Genomic DNA, 16731 nt, shown 5'->3' on the forward strand with positions numbered 1-16731 from the left:
TCCGTTCCTTAAATGTTGGTGTTCCCACATCCCCACGTGTGGCCATCCACTCTCACCGTTCTTACTGTTCTTTTGAATTTTCCATCTTGTCTAGTCCACACCTCCACTACACACATGCAGAGGATCCCCAGATCTCTATCCTTTAAATCACCCTAAGCTATAGATCCCCCTTCCTGAGAGCCACTCACGTGCCCACACAGCTTTCTTCCCACTGTCCTTGCCATTTCTCCCCGGGATTACTGCAGCACTTTCCAACTAGCCTCTGTGGCTCGTCTTGCCCTCTCTAGCTCATTACATACCACTTCCAGAATGATCTGACCAAAATGTATCATACATTGAATCCTGGTGTTCTATTGTTAATAGCCTTTAATGCCACCTTCTTCCCTCACTGGACTTCAGAGAAAACTCTGAACAAACAGGGCCCCCATCATCTGGTTCTTCCCATCTCTCCAGGCTTAATTTCACCTCTTGCATCCTCTTATCCAGTACAGCAATGGCTTGTATTCTCTCTAACGTGTGCCCAGTCTGTCTTACTGCCACACTTCACAGGTGCTGCTCCCTCTGCTTAGAATAGCATTTCCCCTTCCTTTGTGGCTGGCCGATCCCTCGAGCCCTCCCCTCCCCTGCCTCCACCTCTCTCTGCTCTGGTTTCTACCTCTCTTCTCTGCTCACCTAGTACTGCAGGCTTCCCTCTGTCCATTTCCCCCTTTAGAGTCTCTGCTCCTTGACAGCAGGACCTATGTCTCTTTGCCTCTCGCATAGCACCAGACACAGTCAGTGCTCAATGTTGAATAAATGAAAAAGTATGTGATAAATATTTAACAGAAGACTTTTAGTTAGCTTAGGAAATGAATGCCCTGACAACAGCCTAAATGTCTATCAATTGGCAAGTTTAAATCACTTATGAATTTAGAGTATGAATAAAAGGCAGCCACAAAGAAAGGTCGCTATATATCTTGACAGGTAAAGACCTCCAATAAGTATTTGATAAGCGAAGAAAGTGAGTCACAAACCAACATGTATGATGTGACCCCATTTAGGAAAAGAAACAAATAGTATATTCCACCATCCCTCTAGCACTCTTGTTCCTTTGTTCACCCAAGGTTACTTAAGGTGAGGGGAGTGGGACTGGGAAAGCTGAGGGGGATCCATGTTAAGGAGGACTGTTTATTGCATGGATTTCTTGAATGATTGCATTTTAACTCAACATCTATTCATTTAATATTTTGTCAGTATGAAAATGAATTTAAAATGGTTTTAAAAAGTCATATACTACTTTTTCTCTGACATGATAAGGCCCAATATTTAAAACTTACGGACTGTACTTTGAAGTTATAGAAGAGGAAACAAAATGAGTACCTCTTTAAAAGCAGCCATTTGCTTCTGGATTCGGTTTACAAATCGCCATTGTATTACAAGACTAAAACAAACAAAACATTTAATCGTTTTCACAGGAAACAAGAAAAACTGTTAAGGTACATGTATTCTGGTTAGAAACAAAAAATAAAGACTAGCTAAGCCCAAGGCAAAAACATGAACATGAGTGAGTAATATGACATGGTTACAGAAAGAGAAAAAGAACATTGAGGCTCTGACTCTGGGGTAAGAGAAAAAAGGTACAAAGAGTCTTCCCAGAAAGAAGTATAAAATTATTTCCAATAATTTACTAAATAGAGTAAAATACTTACAACAAAATACTTACTAAATATATTCCTTTTTGTTCTTATTGGTGACGACTATTTCTGACCCGCCGATTTTCAACTCATGTTGATGGGTCTAAAATTAAGCATGATACCTTGATATGTTATTTTAGTGAAAAAAATTAAGTATAAATATGATAGTTATACCAGAAACCTGGTGTTTTAAATTAAATCCATTCAAAAGCTAAGAAAACTTGAAATATTAGTTTTACTAAAATAAATATGGAATGAGTCAAATGTTAAAGAAGCAGAAATTCTTTCTGAGAGACAGCTTTCGTTACTGGAAAATAAATTTAAAAATAGAGTGCAGAAATATGTTGAGTACATGCATTATTTAACATCTAAACTTAAGTTATGACATTTCACTTAAGTTATTAAACTTAAGTTCTAAAGTTCCACAATTTATGTACCATTTTAATTAATCAAAATTTACAAACCTGTCCAAAAAGTTCTTCATCTATGACAAACCTGAGGTCCAGTTCTGTTGGATCGTTTTCAAGAATCCATCTTAGTGAATTGTAATACTCACTATCCTAAATGGGAAAGATTGCATATTTAAAATTTGTGTATAGAAAGAAGATACCTGAACCTGCAGAGAAAGTATGCTGAAGGTCTGAATAATTGGACAAAAGATGAAAAGGTCAGTTGGACATCTTTTACACACACACACAAGTGTTACAAAGAGATGAATGACCAGTAAGTATAAGTGCATATATCAACAACTTGGTGCCTGCTTAAAAGTTTCGAAGTCTAACTCTGTTTGGAAGTAGTGGAGGTACAGATTTTATTATCCAGTTGAAGCGTCAGTTTTGACATGAATCCTAACAGCCGTGCACACTCAGGAGCACTCAACACCTGTTTCACGTGGCCTGTGAGACTGTGTTTGAAGTGTTTAAGCAGCTCTGAGGAGGCCGTTATTTATACCTGGCCCAAGTTGAAGACAAATCTCAAATTCAATACAAAACTTCAGTGAACCAACGCCAGTAACTGTGCAATTTTATGATTTATGAAGAATTATACTGTTCACACAAATAATGTGTCACAAAAATGGGACTTGGTAACACAGACGAGGTCTCGGAATCCATGTGTTCACACACTGTGTGATGCTATTCAGCGTAGGTTACAAAGTTATGGTCAAGGATTTAATCCTTGGGTTTCTGTTTCTTTTATTAATTTTTATATTTTACTTATTTTTTATACAGCAGGTTCTTACTAGTTATCCATTTTATACCTATTAGTGTATATATGTCAATCCCAATCTCCCAATTCATCACACCACCACCCACCCCTCACTTTGCCCCCTTGGTGTCCATATGTTTGTTCTCTACACCTGTGTCTCAATTTCTGCCCTGCAAAAAATGGTTCATCTGTACCACTTTTTCTAGGTTCCATATATATGCGTTAATATACAATATTTGTTTTTCTCTTTCTGCCTTACTTCACTCTGTATGACAGTCTCGAGATCCATCCACATCTCGACAAATTACCCAATTTCGTTCCTTTTTATAGCTGAGTAATATTCCATTGTATATATGTACCACATCTTCTTTATCCATTCATCTGTAGATGGGCATTTAGGTTGCTTCCATGACCTGGCTATTGTAAATAGTGCTGCAATGAACATTGGGGTGCATGTGTCTTTTTTTTTTAATGGACCCAGGTTGCCACTTCAGGTGGTCAAAATAAGTCATCAACTTCTTGATTCCTTGCATAAGCCTTCTTTGGTGAGCTTTTTTTTTTTTTAATCCACTACGGAATATAAGTATAATACATTTTTTTTTAAATTTAATTTTATTTATTTTTTTATATAGCAGGTTCTTATTAGTTATCCATTTTATACACATCAGTGTATACATGTCAATCCCAATCTCCCAATTCATCCCACCACGCCGCCCCACCCCACCCCCCGCCCCGCCACTTTCTCCCCTTGGTGTCCATACGTTTGTTCTCTACATCTGTGTCTCAATTTCTGCCCTGCAAACCGGTTCATCTGTACCATTTTTCTAGGTTCCACATATATGCGTTAATATACGATATTTGTTTTTCTCTTTCTGACTTACTTCACTCTGTATGACAGTCTCTAGATTCATCCATGTCTCTACACATGATCCAATTTCGTTCCCTTTTATGGATGAGTAATATTCCATTGTATATTGTATATATGTACCACATCTTCTTTATCCATTCATCTGTAGATGGGCATTTAGGTTGCTTTCATGTCCATGCAGTAAATTGTACTGCAATGAACATTGGGGTGCATGTGTCTTTTTGAAATATGGTTTTCTCTGGGTATATGCCCAGCAGTGGGATTGCTGGGTGATATGGTAATTCTATTTTTAGTTTTTTAAGGAACCTCCATACTGTTCTCCATACTGGTGGTATCTATTTACATTCCCACCAACAGTGCAAGAGGGTTCCCTTTTCTCCACACCCTCTCCAGCATTTGTTGTTTGTATATTTTCTGATGATGCCCATTCTAACTGGTGTGAGATGATACCTCATTGTAGTTTTGATTTGTATTTCTCTAATAATTAGAGAGGTTGAGCAGCTTTTCATGTGCTTCTTGGCCATCTATATGTCTTCTATGGAGAAATGTCTATTTAGGTCTTCTGCCCATTTTTCACTGGATTGTTTGTTTTTTTAATATTGAGCTGCATGAGCTGTTTATATATTTTGGAGATTAATCCTTTGTCTGTTGATTCATTTGCAAATATTTTCTCCCATACTGAGAGTTGTCTTTTCATCTTGTTTGCAGTTTCCTTTGCTTTGCAAAAGCTTTTAAGTTTCATTAGGTCCCATTTGTTTATTTTTGTTTTTATTTCCATTACTCTAGGAGGTGGATCACAAAAGATCTTGCTGTGATTTATGTCAAAGAGCGTTCTTATATGTTTTTCTCTAAGAGTTTAATAGTGTCCAGTCTTACGTTTAGGTCTCGAATCCATTTTGAGTTTATTTTTGTGTATGGTGTTAGGGAGTGTTCTAATTTCATTCTTTTACATGTAGTTGTCCAGTTTTCCCAGCACCACTTATTGAAGAGACTGTCTTTTCTCCATTATATATCTTTTCCTCCTTTGTCATAGATAGGTTGACCATAGTTGCTTGGGTTTATCTCTGGGCTTTCTATCCTGTTCCATTGATCTACATTTCTGTTTTTGTGCCAGTACCATACTGTCTTGATTACTGCAGCTCTGTAGTATAGTATGAAGTCCGGGAGTCTGAATCCTCCAGCTCCGTTTCTTTCCCTCAACACTGCTTTGGCTATTCGGGGTCTTCTGTGTCTCCATACAAATTTTAAGATTTTTTGTTCTAGTTCTGTGAAAAATGCCACTGGTAATTTGATAGGGATTGCATTGAATCTGTAGATTGCTTTGGGTAGTATAGTCATTTTCACAATATTAATTCTTCCAATCCAAAAACATGGTATATCTCTCCATCTGTTCGTATCATCTTTAATTTCTTTCAACAGTGTCTTATAGTTTTCTGCATACAGGTCTTTTGTCCCCTTAGGTAGGTTTATTCCTAGGTATTTTATTCTTTTTGTTGCAGTGGTAAATGGGACTGTTTCCTTAATTTCTCTTTCAGATTTTTCATCATTAGTGTATAGGAATACAAGAGATTTCTGTGCATTAATCTTGTATCTTGCAATTTTACCAAATTCATTGATTACCTCTAGTAGTTTTCTGGTGGCCTCTTTAGGATTTCCTATGTATAGTATCATGTCATCTGCAAACAGTGACAGTTTCACTTCTTCTTTTCCAATTTGTATTCCTTTTATTTCTTTTTCTCCTCTGATTGCCATGGCTAGGACTTCCAAAACTATGTCGAATAATAGAGGCAAGAGTGGACATCCTTGTCTTGTTTCTGATCTTAGAGGAAATGCTTTCAGTTTTTCACCATTTAGAATGATGTTTGCTGTATGTTTGTCATATATGGCCTTTATTATGTTGAGGTAGGTTCCCTCTATGCCCACTTTGTGGAGAGTTTTTATCATAAATCAGTGTTGAATTTTGTCAAAAGCTTTTTCTGTATCTACTGAGATGATCATATGGTTTTTATCCTTCAATTTGTTAAAATGGTGTATCACATTGATTGATTTGCATATACTGAAGAATCCTTGCATCCCTGGGATAAATCCCACTTGATCATGGTGTATGATCCTTTTAATGTGTTGTTGGATTCTGTTTGCTAGTATTTTGTTGAGGATTTTTGCATCTATATTCATCAGTGATACTGGTCTGTAATTTTCTTTTTTGAGTATCTTTGGTTTTGGTATCAGGGTGATGGTGGCCTCATAGAATGGGTTTGGGAGTGTTCCTTCCTCTGCAATTTTTTGGAAGAGTTTGAGAAGGATGGGTGTTAGCTCTTCTCTAAATATTTGATAGAATTCACCTGTGAAGCCGTATGGGCCTGAACTTTTTTTGTTGGAAGATTTTAAATCACAGTTTCAATTTTATTACTTGTGATTGGTCTGTTCATATTTTCTATTTCTTCCTGGTTCAGTCTTGGAAGGTTACACCTTTCTAAGAATTTTTCCATTTCTTCCAGGTTGTCCATTTTATTGGCGTAGAGTTGTTTGTAGTAGTCTCTTAGGATGCTTTGTATTTCTGCAGTGTCTGTTGTAACTTCTCCTTTTTCATTTGTTATTTTATTGATTTGAGTCCTCTCCCTCTTTTTCTTGATGAGTCTGGGTAATGGTTTATGTATTTTGTTTATCTTCTCAAAGAAGCAGCTTTTAGTTTTATTGATCTTTGCTATTGTTTGTTTCTATTTCATTTATTTCTGCTCTGCTCTTTATGATTTGTTTCCTTCTGCAAATTTTGGGGTTTGTTTGTTCTTCTTTCTCTAGTTCCTTTAGGTGTAAGGTTAGATTGTTTATTTGAGATTTTTCTTGTTTCTTGAGGTAGGCTTGTATAGCTATAAACTTCCCTTTTAGAACTGCTTTTGATGCATCCCATAGGTTTTGGATCGTCATGTTTTCGTTGTCATTTGTTTCTAGGTATTTTTTGATCTCCTCTTTGATTTCTTCAGTGATCTCTTGGTTATTTAGTAATGCACTGCTTAGGCTCCATGTGTTTGTGTTTTTTACATTTTTTTCCCCTGTAATTGATTTGTAATCTGATAACGTTGTGGTCAGAAAAGATGCTTGATATGATTTCAATTTTTTTGAATTTAGTGAGGCTTGACTTGTGATCCAAGGTGTGACCTATCCTGGAGAATGTTCCATGCACACTTGAGAAGAAAGTGTAATCTGCTTTTTTTGGAAGGTATGTCCTATAAATATCAATTAAATCTATCTGGTCTATTGTGTCATTTAAAGCTTGTGTTTCCTTATTAATTTTCTGTTTGGATGATCTGTCCATTGGTGTAAATGAGGTGTTTAAGTCCCCCACTATTATCGTGTTACTGTCGATTTCCTCTTTTATAGCTGTTAGCAGTTGCCTTATGTATTGAGGTGCTCCTGTCTTGGGTGCATATATATTTATAATTGTTATATCTTATTCTTGGATTGATCCCTTGATCATTATGTAGTGTCCTTCCTTGTCTCTTGTAACATTCTTTGTTTTAAAGTCTACTTTATCTGATATGAGTATTGCTCCTCCAGCTTTCTTCTGATTTCCATTTGCATGGAATATTTTTTTCCATCCCCTCACTTTCAGTCTGAATGTGTCCCTAGGTCTGAAGTGGGTCTCTTGTAGACAGCATATATATGGGTCTTGTTTTTGTATCCATTCAGCGAGCCTTTGTCTTTTGGCTGGAGCATTTAATCCATTCACGTTTAAGGTAATTATCGATATGTATGTTCCTATTACCATTTTCTTAATTGTTACGGGTTTGTTTTTGTAGGTCCTTTTTTGTCTTGTGTTTTCCACTTAGAGAGGTTCCTTTAGCATTTGTTGTAGAACTCGTTTGGTGGTGCTGAATTCTCTTAGCTTTTGCTTGTCTGTAAAGCTTTTGATTTCTCCGTGGAATCTGACTGAGATCCTTGCTAGGGAGAGTAATCTTGGTTGTAGGTTCTTTCCTTTCATCACTTTAAGTGTATCATGCCACTCCCTTCTGGCTTGTAGAGTTTCTGCTGAGAAATCAGCTGTTAACCTTATGGGAGTTCCCTTGTATGTTATTTGTCATTTTTCCCTTGTTGCTTTCAATACTTTCTCTGTGTCTTTAATTTTTGCCAGTTTGATTACTATGTGTCTCAGCATGTTTCTCTTTGGGTTTATCCTGCCTGGGACTCTGTGCTTCCTGGACTTGGGTGGCTATTTCCTTTCCCATGTTAGGGAAGTTTTCCACTATAATCTCTGCAAATATTTTCTCAGGTCCTTTCTCTCTCTCTTCTCCTTCTGGGACCCCTGTAATGAGAATGTTGTTGTGTTTAATGTAGTCTCAGATGTCTCTTAGGCTGTCTTCATTTCTTTTCATTCTTTTTTCTTTATTCTGTTCTGCAGCACTGAATTCCAACATTCTGTCTTCCAGGTCACTTATCTGTTCTTCTCCCTCAGTTATTGTGCTATTGATTCCTTCTAGTGTTTTTTTCATTTCAGTTATTGTATGTTCATCTCTGTTTTGTTTGTTCTTTAATTTTTCTAGGTGTTTGTTAAACATTTCTTGCACCTTCTCATTCTTTGCCTCCATTCTTTTTCCCGAGGTCCTGGATCATCTTCGCTATCATTATTCTGAATTCTTTTTCTGGAATGTTTCCTATCTCCACTTCATTTAGTTGTTTATCTGGGGTTTTATCTTGTTCCTCTATCTTGTACATAGCCTCTGCCTTTCATCTTGTCTATCTTTCTGTGAATGTAGTTTTTGTTCCACAGGCTGCAGGATTGTAGTTCTTCTTGCTTCTTTTGTCTGCCCTCTGGTGGATGAGGCTATCTAAGAGGCTTTTCCAAGTTTTCTGATGGGAGGGACTGGTGGTGGGTAGAGCTGACTGTTGCTCTGGTGGGCAGAGCTCAGCAGAACTTTAATCTTCTTGTCTGCTGATGGGTGGGGCTGGGTTCCCTCCCTGTTGGTTGTTTGGCCTGAGGCAACCCAGCACTGGAGACTACTGGGCTCTTTGGTGGGGCTAATGGTGGACTCTGGGAGGGCTCATGCCAAGGAGTACTTCCCAGAACTTCTGCTGCCAGTGTCCTTGTCATCATGGTGAGACACATCCACCCCCCGCCTCTGCAGGAGACCCTCCAACACTAGCAGGTAGGTCTGGTTCAGTCTCCTATGGGGTCACTGCTCCTTCCCCTGGGTCCCGATGCACAAACTACTTTGTGTGTGCCCTCCAAGAGTGGAGTCTTTGTTTACCCCAGTCCTGTCAAAGTCCTGCAATCAAATCCCACTAGCCTTCAAAGTGTGATTCTCCAGGAATTCCTCTTCCCTTTGCCGGACCCCCAGGGTGGGAAGCCTGACGTGGGGCTCAGAACCTTCACACCAGTGGGTTGACTTCTGTGGTATAAGTGTTCTCCAGTTTGTGAGTCACCCACCCAGCAGTTATGGGATTTGATTTTACTGTGATTGCGCCCCTCCTACTGTCTCATTGTGGTTTCTCCTTTGTCTTTGGATATGGGGTATCTCTTTTGGTGAGTTCCAGTGTCTTCCTGTCGATGCTTGTTCAGCAGTTAGTTGTGATTCCAGTGCTCTCCTACAAGCCCACCTTTTTATCGGGTTTCTGTTTCTTTGTAGTAGCCTAATCTCAAGGCCTTGCTTTTGGACTGCCATTTTGAAAACATATGCCGTTCATCACAATTCAAATACTGATGCAAGAAATGCATAAAACTGATGTATAACATGTTGAAGTATTTAGAGAGACGTTTACTGATATATGCAACTTTCTTTGAAATGCATCAAAAAACCAGGATGGATTGATGGATGGGGGTGTGGACAAGTGAGTATAGATAAAAAGCCAATTGTGTAATCTGGGTGGTGGATACGCACATAGCCATTGTAAAATACTTTCAATTTCATTATGCGTTAGAAAATTTTCATAATAAAATGTTGGGGAAAAATGTTCCTTTGTATTTTGGCACATCTATTGATTTTTTTCATTATTAAAAGGTAAGCCTGTAAAATATTCATTTGCCTGTTCTATCATACTTTATAAGTGAAAAAGACATACCACCGATTCCATATCATGAAGTGTTATTGGCTTGTGCAGCATCATCTTGTAAAATGGGCGGATGAAAAAGCCTTGCAAAAAATCAAATATATTCAAAATGATTACCAAGTGAAAGAAATCAGATAATTACATTAAAAAAAAAGTTTTAGGCTTAATACTAACCATCCAACAGTTTGCCATGATAAACTGCCATCCCAGCTACCCGGCCAATAAACTTGAAGTAAGAGAGGTGATCTTCATTACACAATCCAGAGTTGGGATTTATCTGCAGGGTATAATTATCCCTGTAAAGATAACCACATTTGAATGTTCCTTTCTATATTTCATACAAAAATTTTAATATGACTAAATAACTGTAAATCATCTCCCTCTTTTCAGAGTTGTTTACCTCTGTTAGAACCATATTACACCATTGGATTTAATGGTTTTAAAAACAGGCATTTTGATCAAAAGGTGGAAACAATCCAAAATGTTATTGAAAGATAAATGGATAAACAAAATGCGGTAGATACACATAACGGGGTATTATATAGCCTTCAAAAAGAAGGAAATTCTACCACATGCTGCTACATGGATACAACCTTGAAGACATTATGCTAATGAAGTCAGTTACAAAAAGACAAATACTGTATGATTCTACTTATATGAGGTACTGAGAATAGTCAAATTCAGAGAGACAGAAAGTAGAACGGTTAATGCCAGGGAGTGGGGGAGATAGTGTTTAAAGGGTATGGAGTTTCAGTTTGGGATGATGAAAAAGTTCTGCAGATGGATGGTGGTGATGGTTACACAACAATGAATGTATTGTACTTAATGCCACTGAACAATGTACTTAAAATGATAAAAATGGTAAATTTTATGTTATGTATATTTCACCACAATTTTAAAAAGTTATTTCTGAAACAACATTAGTTACAGTCTCCGTTTTCTGACACTGTGATGTACATTTTCCTTGCATCACATCACTCTGTTACTTTCAAAACAGTGATTTTCTTTCTGTATACAGTCATTGTAAAGGTACTTACGTAGCAGAATATTCAAACAACCCATAATAAGGGTTAAACATTTCCTTCGAAATCAGAAAGAACCATTCTCTGGCGACTCCTCCATAATCTAGTCCCTTTTCGCCATCAAACTCAATCCACAGTCTAGCCTTGAGGAAGTCTGCCCTCTTGACCCCCATAATTCTCCTGTAAGAGTCCTCAAGGACAGTTGCACGGCGAAGTTTCATTTCAAATTTGTTTGGAATGTCATTCTGAAAACCCAGAGAAGAGAGACTAATGGTTTAAATCAATTCAACAAGATGACACATTTCTCTCATGAACGTTATAAAATTCATTGTATTCTACCCTGTGCCCAAGATCCTTTTTCAGGGAAAACAGGACTAGGTATATTGTCTGTATTTCCTCCACGGTATGAAATCACTCATGCATTTTCTCTAGTCACTTAATTACATAGACTTCTGATTGTCACATCTGAAGAAGCAGCTACTGATGGTGGTAATAAGGCTCACGTGAAGGCACTTCATGAACAGTTCTTTCCGTCTTAAGATCCAATGAAGAAGACCATTCTGTGACCTGCAGTCAGTCTAGCCACTGCCTGCTACTTGTGTGCCTGTTGGCTCAGGGTTCTTCCCTGCCCTCCACTTTTCCTCCTTGGAGCCTGCCTGCTTCACTCATTAACAGGTGCTAACATTTACAGACTGTGCCCGTACTGTTCCCAGCATTTTAATGGGTTAACTCACTTACTCCTCATAACAACACTATGAAGAAGCTACTATTATTGTCTTCATTTTACGGGTGAAGAAACTAAAGATACAAGTTAAGAAAGTCTTAGCTCCTGACTCTCTGTTCTTAGTGAATGAGCTCTGTTGCCTCACTCATCTTTTGTACATACTTTGCTTATATGACAAATGTAGATAACTATGCTTTTAGGCAGACCTTGTAAATTACATAGAAATATATCTGAATAGTTTATTCTTGAGTGCTTTGTGTGCAAGGTTCAAGTGGAAACCATGAAAAGGAAACATACTATAAATATTCTGTCACTTCAAAAAGAGGGTTAGCTCTAAGGGAAAAAAAATCAATTTCACTCTCATATTTAAGAAAAGTGGAAAGTCCTATAGAAACATAATAATACAAGCAGTTTATATAAGCAATATAAGCATAACATAATCAGTTTCCTCTGCTGCTTATGCAATTTTAAAAAGTGGTAAGATTGGAGAAAAGGAATTTTAGAATTTTAGGCACTAGGCAAACAGTGCAGGTAACTCAGCAAGCATTTACTGAAGGCCCGCTCTGGGCTAGGTCCATGCTAGGTAGGTATCGCAGTGGGGGCAGAGATGGGAGGAAAAGGGAATAAAAACATGGCATAAGATGTGGTCACTTTCTCAAGGAGTTTATAATTTGGTATGTGTGTGAGAAACAAATGTAAATGTTACTAATTCTGAGATTTAAAAGGTAGGAAAATTGTTAAAAATAGAAATAGACGCAAAGTTCTTGTGGGCAGAGAGACTGAGCTATTAATTGCAAGTGAGACAATCAAGGAGGCTTCAAGAGGGGGAAGGGAGAGGGCTTCCCTGGTGGCGCAGTGGTTGGGAGTCCGCCTGCTGATGCAGGGGACACGGGTTCGTGCCCCGGTCCGGGAAGATCCCACATGCCGTGGAGTCGCTGGGTCTGTGAGCCACGGCCGCTGAGCCTGCGCTCCGCAACAGGAGAGGCCCGGCAGTGAGAGGCCTTAGTACTGCAAAAAAAAAAAAAAAAAAAAGAGGGGAAGGGAGACAGGGACTGAGCAACAGCATGCAGGAGGGGTCTAAGCCATCTGACAGCTGGCCGGTACAGAAGGAGGAGGGGAGGGAGAGGAGGGATTAGAGCGCAAGAAGGTTTAGAAGCAGTGTGAGGCCACAGTGTAGACAGCGCGAAGGCTGACCAGGAAGAGCTGCTGAGCAGGAAGCCACAGGATCGGACTGGTGGGTTCTCAGAGGCTGATGGCGTCGAGTGTAAAGGGTGTTTTTAAGGAGAGACAAGAAACGTGCTGGTCAGTGAAAGACGCCTGAAACACCATGTGAGAGAAGACGAGTGGACCATGTGAGTGAGCAGTGGCAACGAAGAGAGGGTTGAAGGAGAAATTTCCACCTCTGAGCCGAGAGGTGGACCATGCATGGGTTCTAGAGTCAGGGGACACTGTGTTCAAGTCCCGCTTCACCTCACACATCTTTTCAAAGGCTTAATTTCCTCACCTATAAAACAGGGACGATAATACTGACCCTCAGGGCTCTGTTTCAGGACTTATTAGGATAGCGCATTTCTTGCGCTGACACAATACCAGGCATGCAGTGATCTCCGTAATGATCAGCCACCCTTATTCCTAACTAATGAGATGTTAAGGATTAGGCAGAAGAAAAGGTTAAAGACAGCTCAAAGCTCTGGAGCACTGATTTAGATATTTTCATCTCCATCTTGCTCTTTTGCCGTGATGTGTCCAGATAGGGATTTTAATTTTCAAATCCTGCTTGGGAAATTTTGTTAAACTGAGGATTCAGATTCTCAGCCTCTTTTCTCAGGCTCTCCAGTCTCTCTTTCTGGAACAGCTTCATGCTTCTTAAGCTTTCTTTCATAATTTTCATCTTTTTATGTATCTTTGTTGCATTCTGGGTAATTTCTTCTCTTAATCACCAATCTGATATGTCAGGTGGCTTAAGAGAATGGACTCTGGCGCTAGACCACTTGGTTTGTTTCTGGCTTTGCCACTAATAACCATGGAACTTGATCACATTGCCTAATTTCTCTGAACCTCAGTTTCCTCAGATTTAAAATGTGATAATAACAGTCCCTTCCTTATAGAGTTATTGTAGAGATTACACGTAGATAATACACGTAACTTGTTAAGAAAAACGCCTGTTATGTAGTGAAAGCTCAATAAATATTACTGCTTTCATTATGGTTTTTGTGTTCTGTGACCTGTTGCCTCATCAACCATTAGATACTGTAACATGCTTATAAGTGTTCAGACTGGCAAATGGAGAAGCTAGTGCTTCTATTCCACCAATACACTGTCATTAAGAATGAAAATATTTACCAGACAAGTAAATCAAAATAGACTTAAAATCCCAAATAATTTTAAGAGGTAGAAAACAAATTTCGAGTGATTTTAACATAAAATTATTATTGAAAATGAGTTTAAAACATTGATGACATTTTAGGGCTTTATTCAGGCATAAAATATCTGCACTATAAAACTATCATATTTCATTTTTTTGTTAAATTTAGGATGAGAAAATCTGTGGAAGCAGACCCACCATCTTGAATCTGGAAAAGCAGGCTTCAGGCTTGGAAGGCAAGTAAGTGTAACCCAATATAGCCACCTAGTGGCAGTACTCCTAAACTGCAGGGCAAGGGGAAAAGCACGAGCAAATTAGAAAGGCATTAAAAAATGGTCATCACCTTCACAGATATAGAGAACAAATTAGTGGCTACCAGGGGGAGCGGGAAGGGGGGAGGGGCAATACAGACTTGGGGAGGAAGGGTTATTATGGAGTTACATGAAATCGTGTGTGTGAAACCTTTGAAAACTAAAGCACTATGGAATTTAAAGAATCTTTCAATTTTTAAAAATTACTAAAAAAAAAATAGTCATCACCAACAGAAATGAAATAGATGGGCAGATGAGTTTAGTTCCAAACATAATGAATTTGTGGTGATGGAAAAGAGAGTAGTGAACATTTCTGATAAGCAGAAGGAGACAAGCAATAAGAGGACTGCTCCAACCACAGCTGTACTGTCAAATTATGCAGAGATATATTATATTTGAAGCTGTAAATAACGAATGACTAACACTGGAAAACAATAGTCAAAGCAGAAAAGGAATCCAGAGGGTCCTCCTACACAATTAAGTCCAGGCCTGGGGATAATCTCCTGAGTTATTCTTGCTTAGTTTCTACAAAACCCAAACCCCACAAACCCACGAGGGAACCAGGTTAGAGCTCTTTAAAAGCACACTTCTAATACTATTTTTCTATATTACAAGGTATACTGAAAAATAAAGACATAAAATAACTGTGGTCTCTAATCATATATTACAGGTACTCAAAAAATACACATCCTTTCCCTAAAAGAAACTATTCAAAGTTGTTAATATATAGAATAAATTCTCTGTTACTTTTTAAAATGCATTTCTCATGCTTTCAGTCTATATGACAATCATTCCTGAGAACTCGTTATAAGTATCACTAACCTGCTTCTTCAACTTTCTTCGGAAGAACTCATACTTTCTTTTGTAATCCCTGGAGTAGGGCACTGCCTTGAGTTGAAAATGTTGGAAAAATAAAGAAGGTTTAAGTTGTTTCATTCTGGAACAATTTTACAAACTCCCCTCTGGGTATTTGATGAACATAAGTTAAAGGCATTGAAAGAGAATATTTGAAAAGTTTAATTCAAAGAAAAACCATATATATAATTTAAAAATTTTTAATTTCTCTGTTTAAGATAAAATTGTATTCAGCAATTCCTATGGCTGTAATTTTCATCATGCAATACTCTTGAAATGCAACAGGCCAGAAACAGGAAATGTCTTCCAAGTAGAGAAATATTAGAAATGAACATTTCCATTTCTAAAGAGGCTTTCAAAGTGATTTCTTCATTAAAGGAGTAATTCGAAAAATATACTTTTTGCTTGAACTCTGAGGAGTTGCCTTTTTTATCCATTACTTTAAAAGACTAAACATGGAATCAGAAGAGTAATCCACAAGAACTGTATCTTCAATTTTACTTATTTTTGTGAATTAGGAAACAGTTAAAATCTGAAAAACTGAAGTTGGAAAAAGAAGCTATATAAAAGAGGAAAATGATTTTCCTATCGTTAATCTGACTCAAGAGCAGTGTAAACATCATACATGGTCATAATTGTACTTAAATGTGAGTACGTTTTATATACCGGTATTTACAACGATTTCAACCAAAAAGTTCAAGTCATGACGCTGAGTTGATAGGGTGCTCTCTGCTTCCTCACCAGATACACTCTTGGCTCCTTTGATCTGCTGAGGATTGCCAGCCTTCTTCTTCAGACAAGTACTAGCCTGAGCACGGCAGACCACTGCCTTAGTATTTGACTATCTGGCTCACTGGTTTCACAAGGCTGCCACGCAGAGTAAGGATAATGACTTTATATGCTCTTTTCAAATAACTGAGACCTGGTGTACAGGCGGTGGGGAGAGGGGAGATCTGCAAATGTGCTTTCCTCTCAACACCTTTAGTGCTATGTCCTTGATCAAACACTCTTGAAGAGACAGGTAAGTGGACAACCCCATCAGAGGATCCTGATACAAAGAGACTTACTGGTCCAGTTATTGCTACATTCTGCAGCCGAGGATCTTCCCATTGCGTTCTTTTTATATCTGAAGAAAGAGAGAAAAAAAGATGTTCTCCATCCTCATGTACAAAATTTGATACTGCAAAAGATAATGTAATGAAAATAATCACATTGCACATACTGTGATTTATGTAGAAGATTCTTCCATCGGTGTGAGTTCTTTCTTCCCATCCTGGCTATAATGAAGAATATATTTCAGTTATGTTAGGAAACGGTGTTCGATGTATGGGCAGAGAAATAGATTTGGTTATATGGTTGATTTCAGTTGCATATTCCATTCTTAGTAGAAGACATCAACACTTCAACAATAATATTAATTATTATTAAATGTTAAAGAACTACTGTATTCCAAAATACAAATGTTTGAGATAGCCAAGTTAGATGGGTAGCAGTTCTAGAAACTTACAGGTAAAGGCCCCAGGTCATTGGAGGAATCAAGTGATGTCTTTCCTCTCACATGAGCTGGAATTTTCAGTCTTGGATCTTCCTTTTTTGGTAGAGTAAATAAAGAAAACAATACACACACACAAACTTTAAAATCATGAAAGTCAATCTCTTACTACG

General features: G+C 38.0%; 1 protein-coding gene across 3 annotated transcripts in view; it reads right to left on the reverse strand.

Annotated features, from left to right (window-relative positions):
• The window catches only part of NEDD4 (NEDD4 E3 ubiquitin protein ligase), a 156653-nt gene that overhangs the window by 10714 nt on the left and 129208 nt on the right, over positions 1-16731 (reverse strand). For all 3 annotated transcript variants that reach the window (XM_067747668.1, XM_067747663.1, XM_067747661.1), the window contains 10 exons: positions 16574-16654; positions 16289-16343; positions 16134-16192; positions 15034-15099; positions 10827-11056; positions 9964-10085; positions 9802-9872; positions 2138-2233; positions 1703-1776; positions 1360-1420 (listed from right to left, as the gene is read on the reverse strand). In XM_067747668.1, coding sequence (XP_067603769.1) covers positions 1360-1420; positions 1703-1776; positions 2138-2233; positions 9802-9872; positions 9964-10085; positions 10827-11056; positions 15034-15099; positions 16134-16192; positions 16289-16343; positions 16574-16654 — 915 coding nt within the window. The remainder of the gene's footprint in view (positions 1-1359; positions 1421-1702; positions 1777-2137; positions 2234-9801; positions 9873-9963; positions 10086-10826; positions 11057-15033; positions 15100-16133; positions 16193-16288; positions 16344-16573; positions 16655-16731) is intronic.

The sequence above is a fragment of the Pseudorca crassidens genome, chromosome 1, assembly GCF_039906515.1.
Source record: "Pseudorca crassidens isolate mPseCra1 chromosome 1, mPseCra1.hap1, whole genome shotgun sequence".
NCBI classification, from domain to species: Eukaryota; Metazoa; Chordata; class Mammalia; order Artiodactyla; family Delphinidae; genus Pseudorca; species Pseudorca crassidens.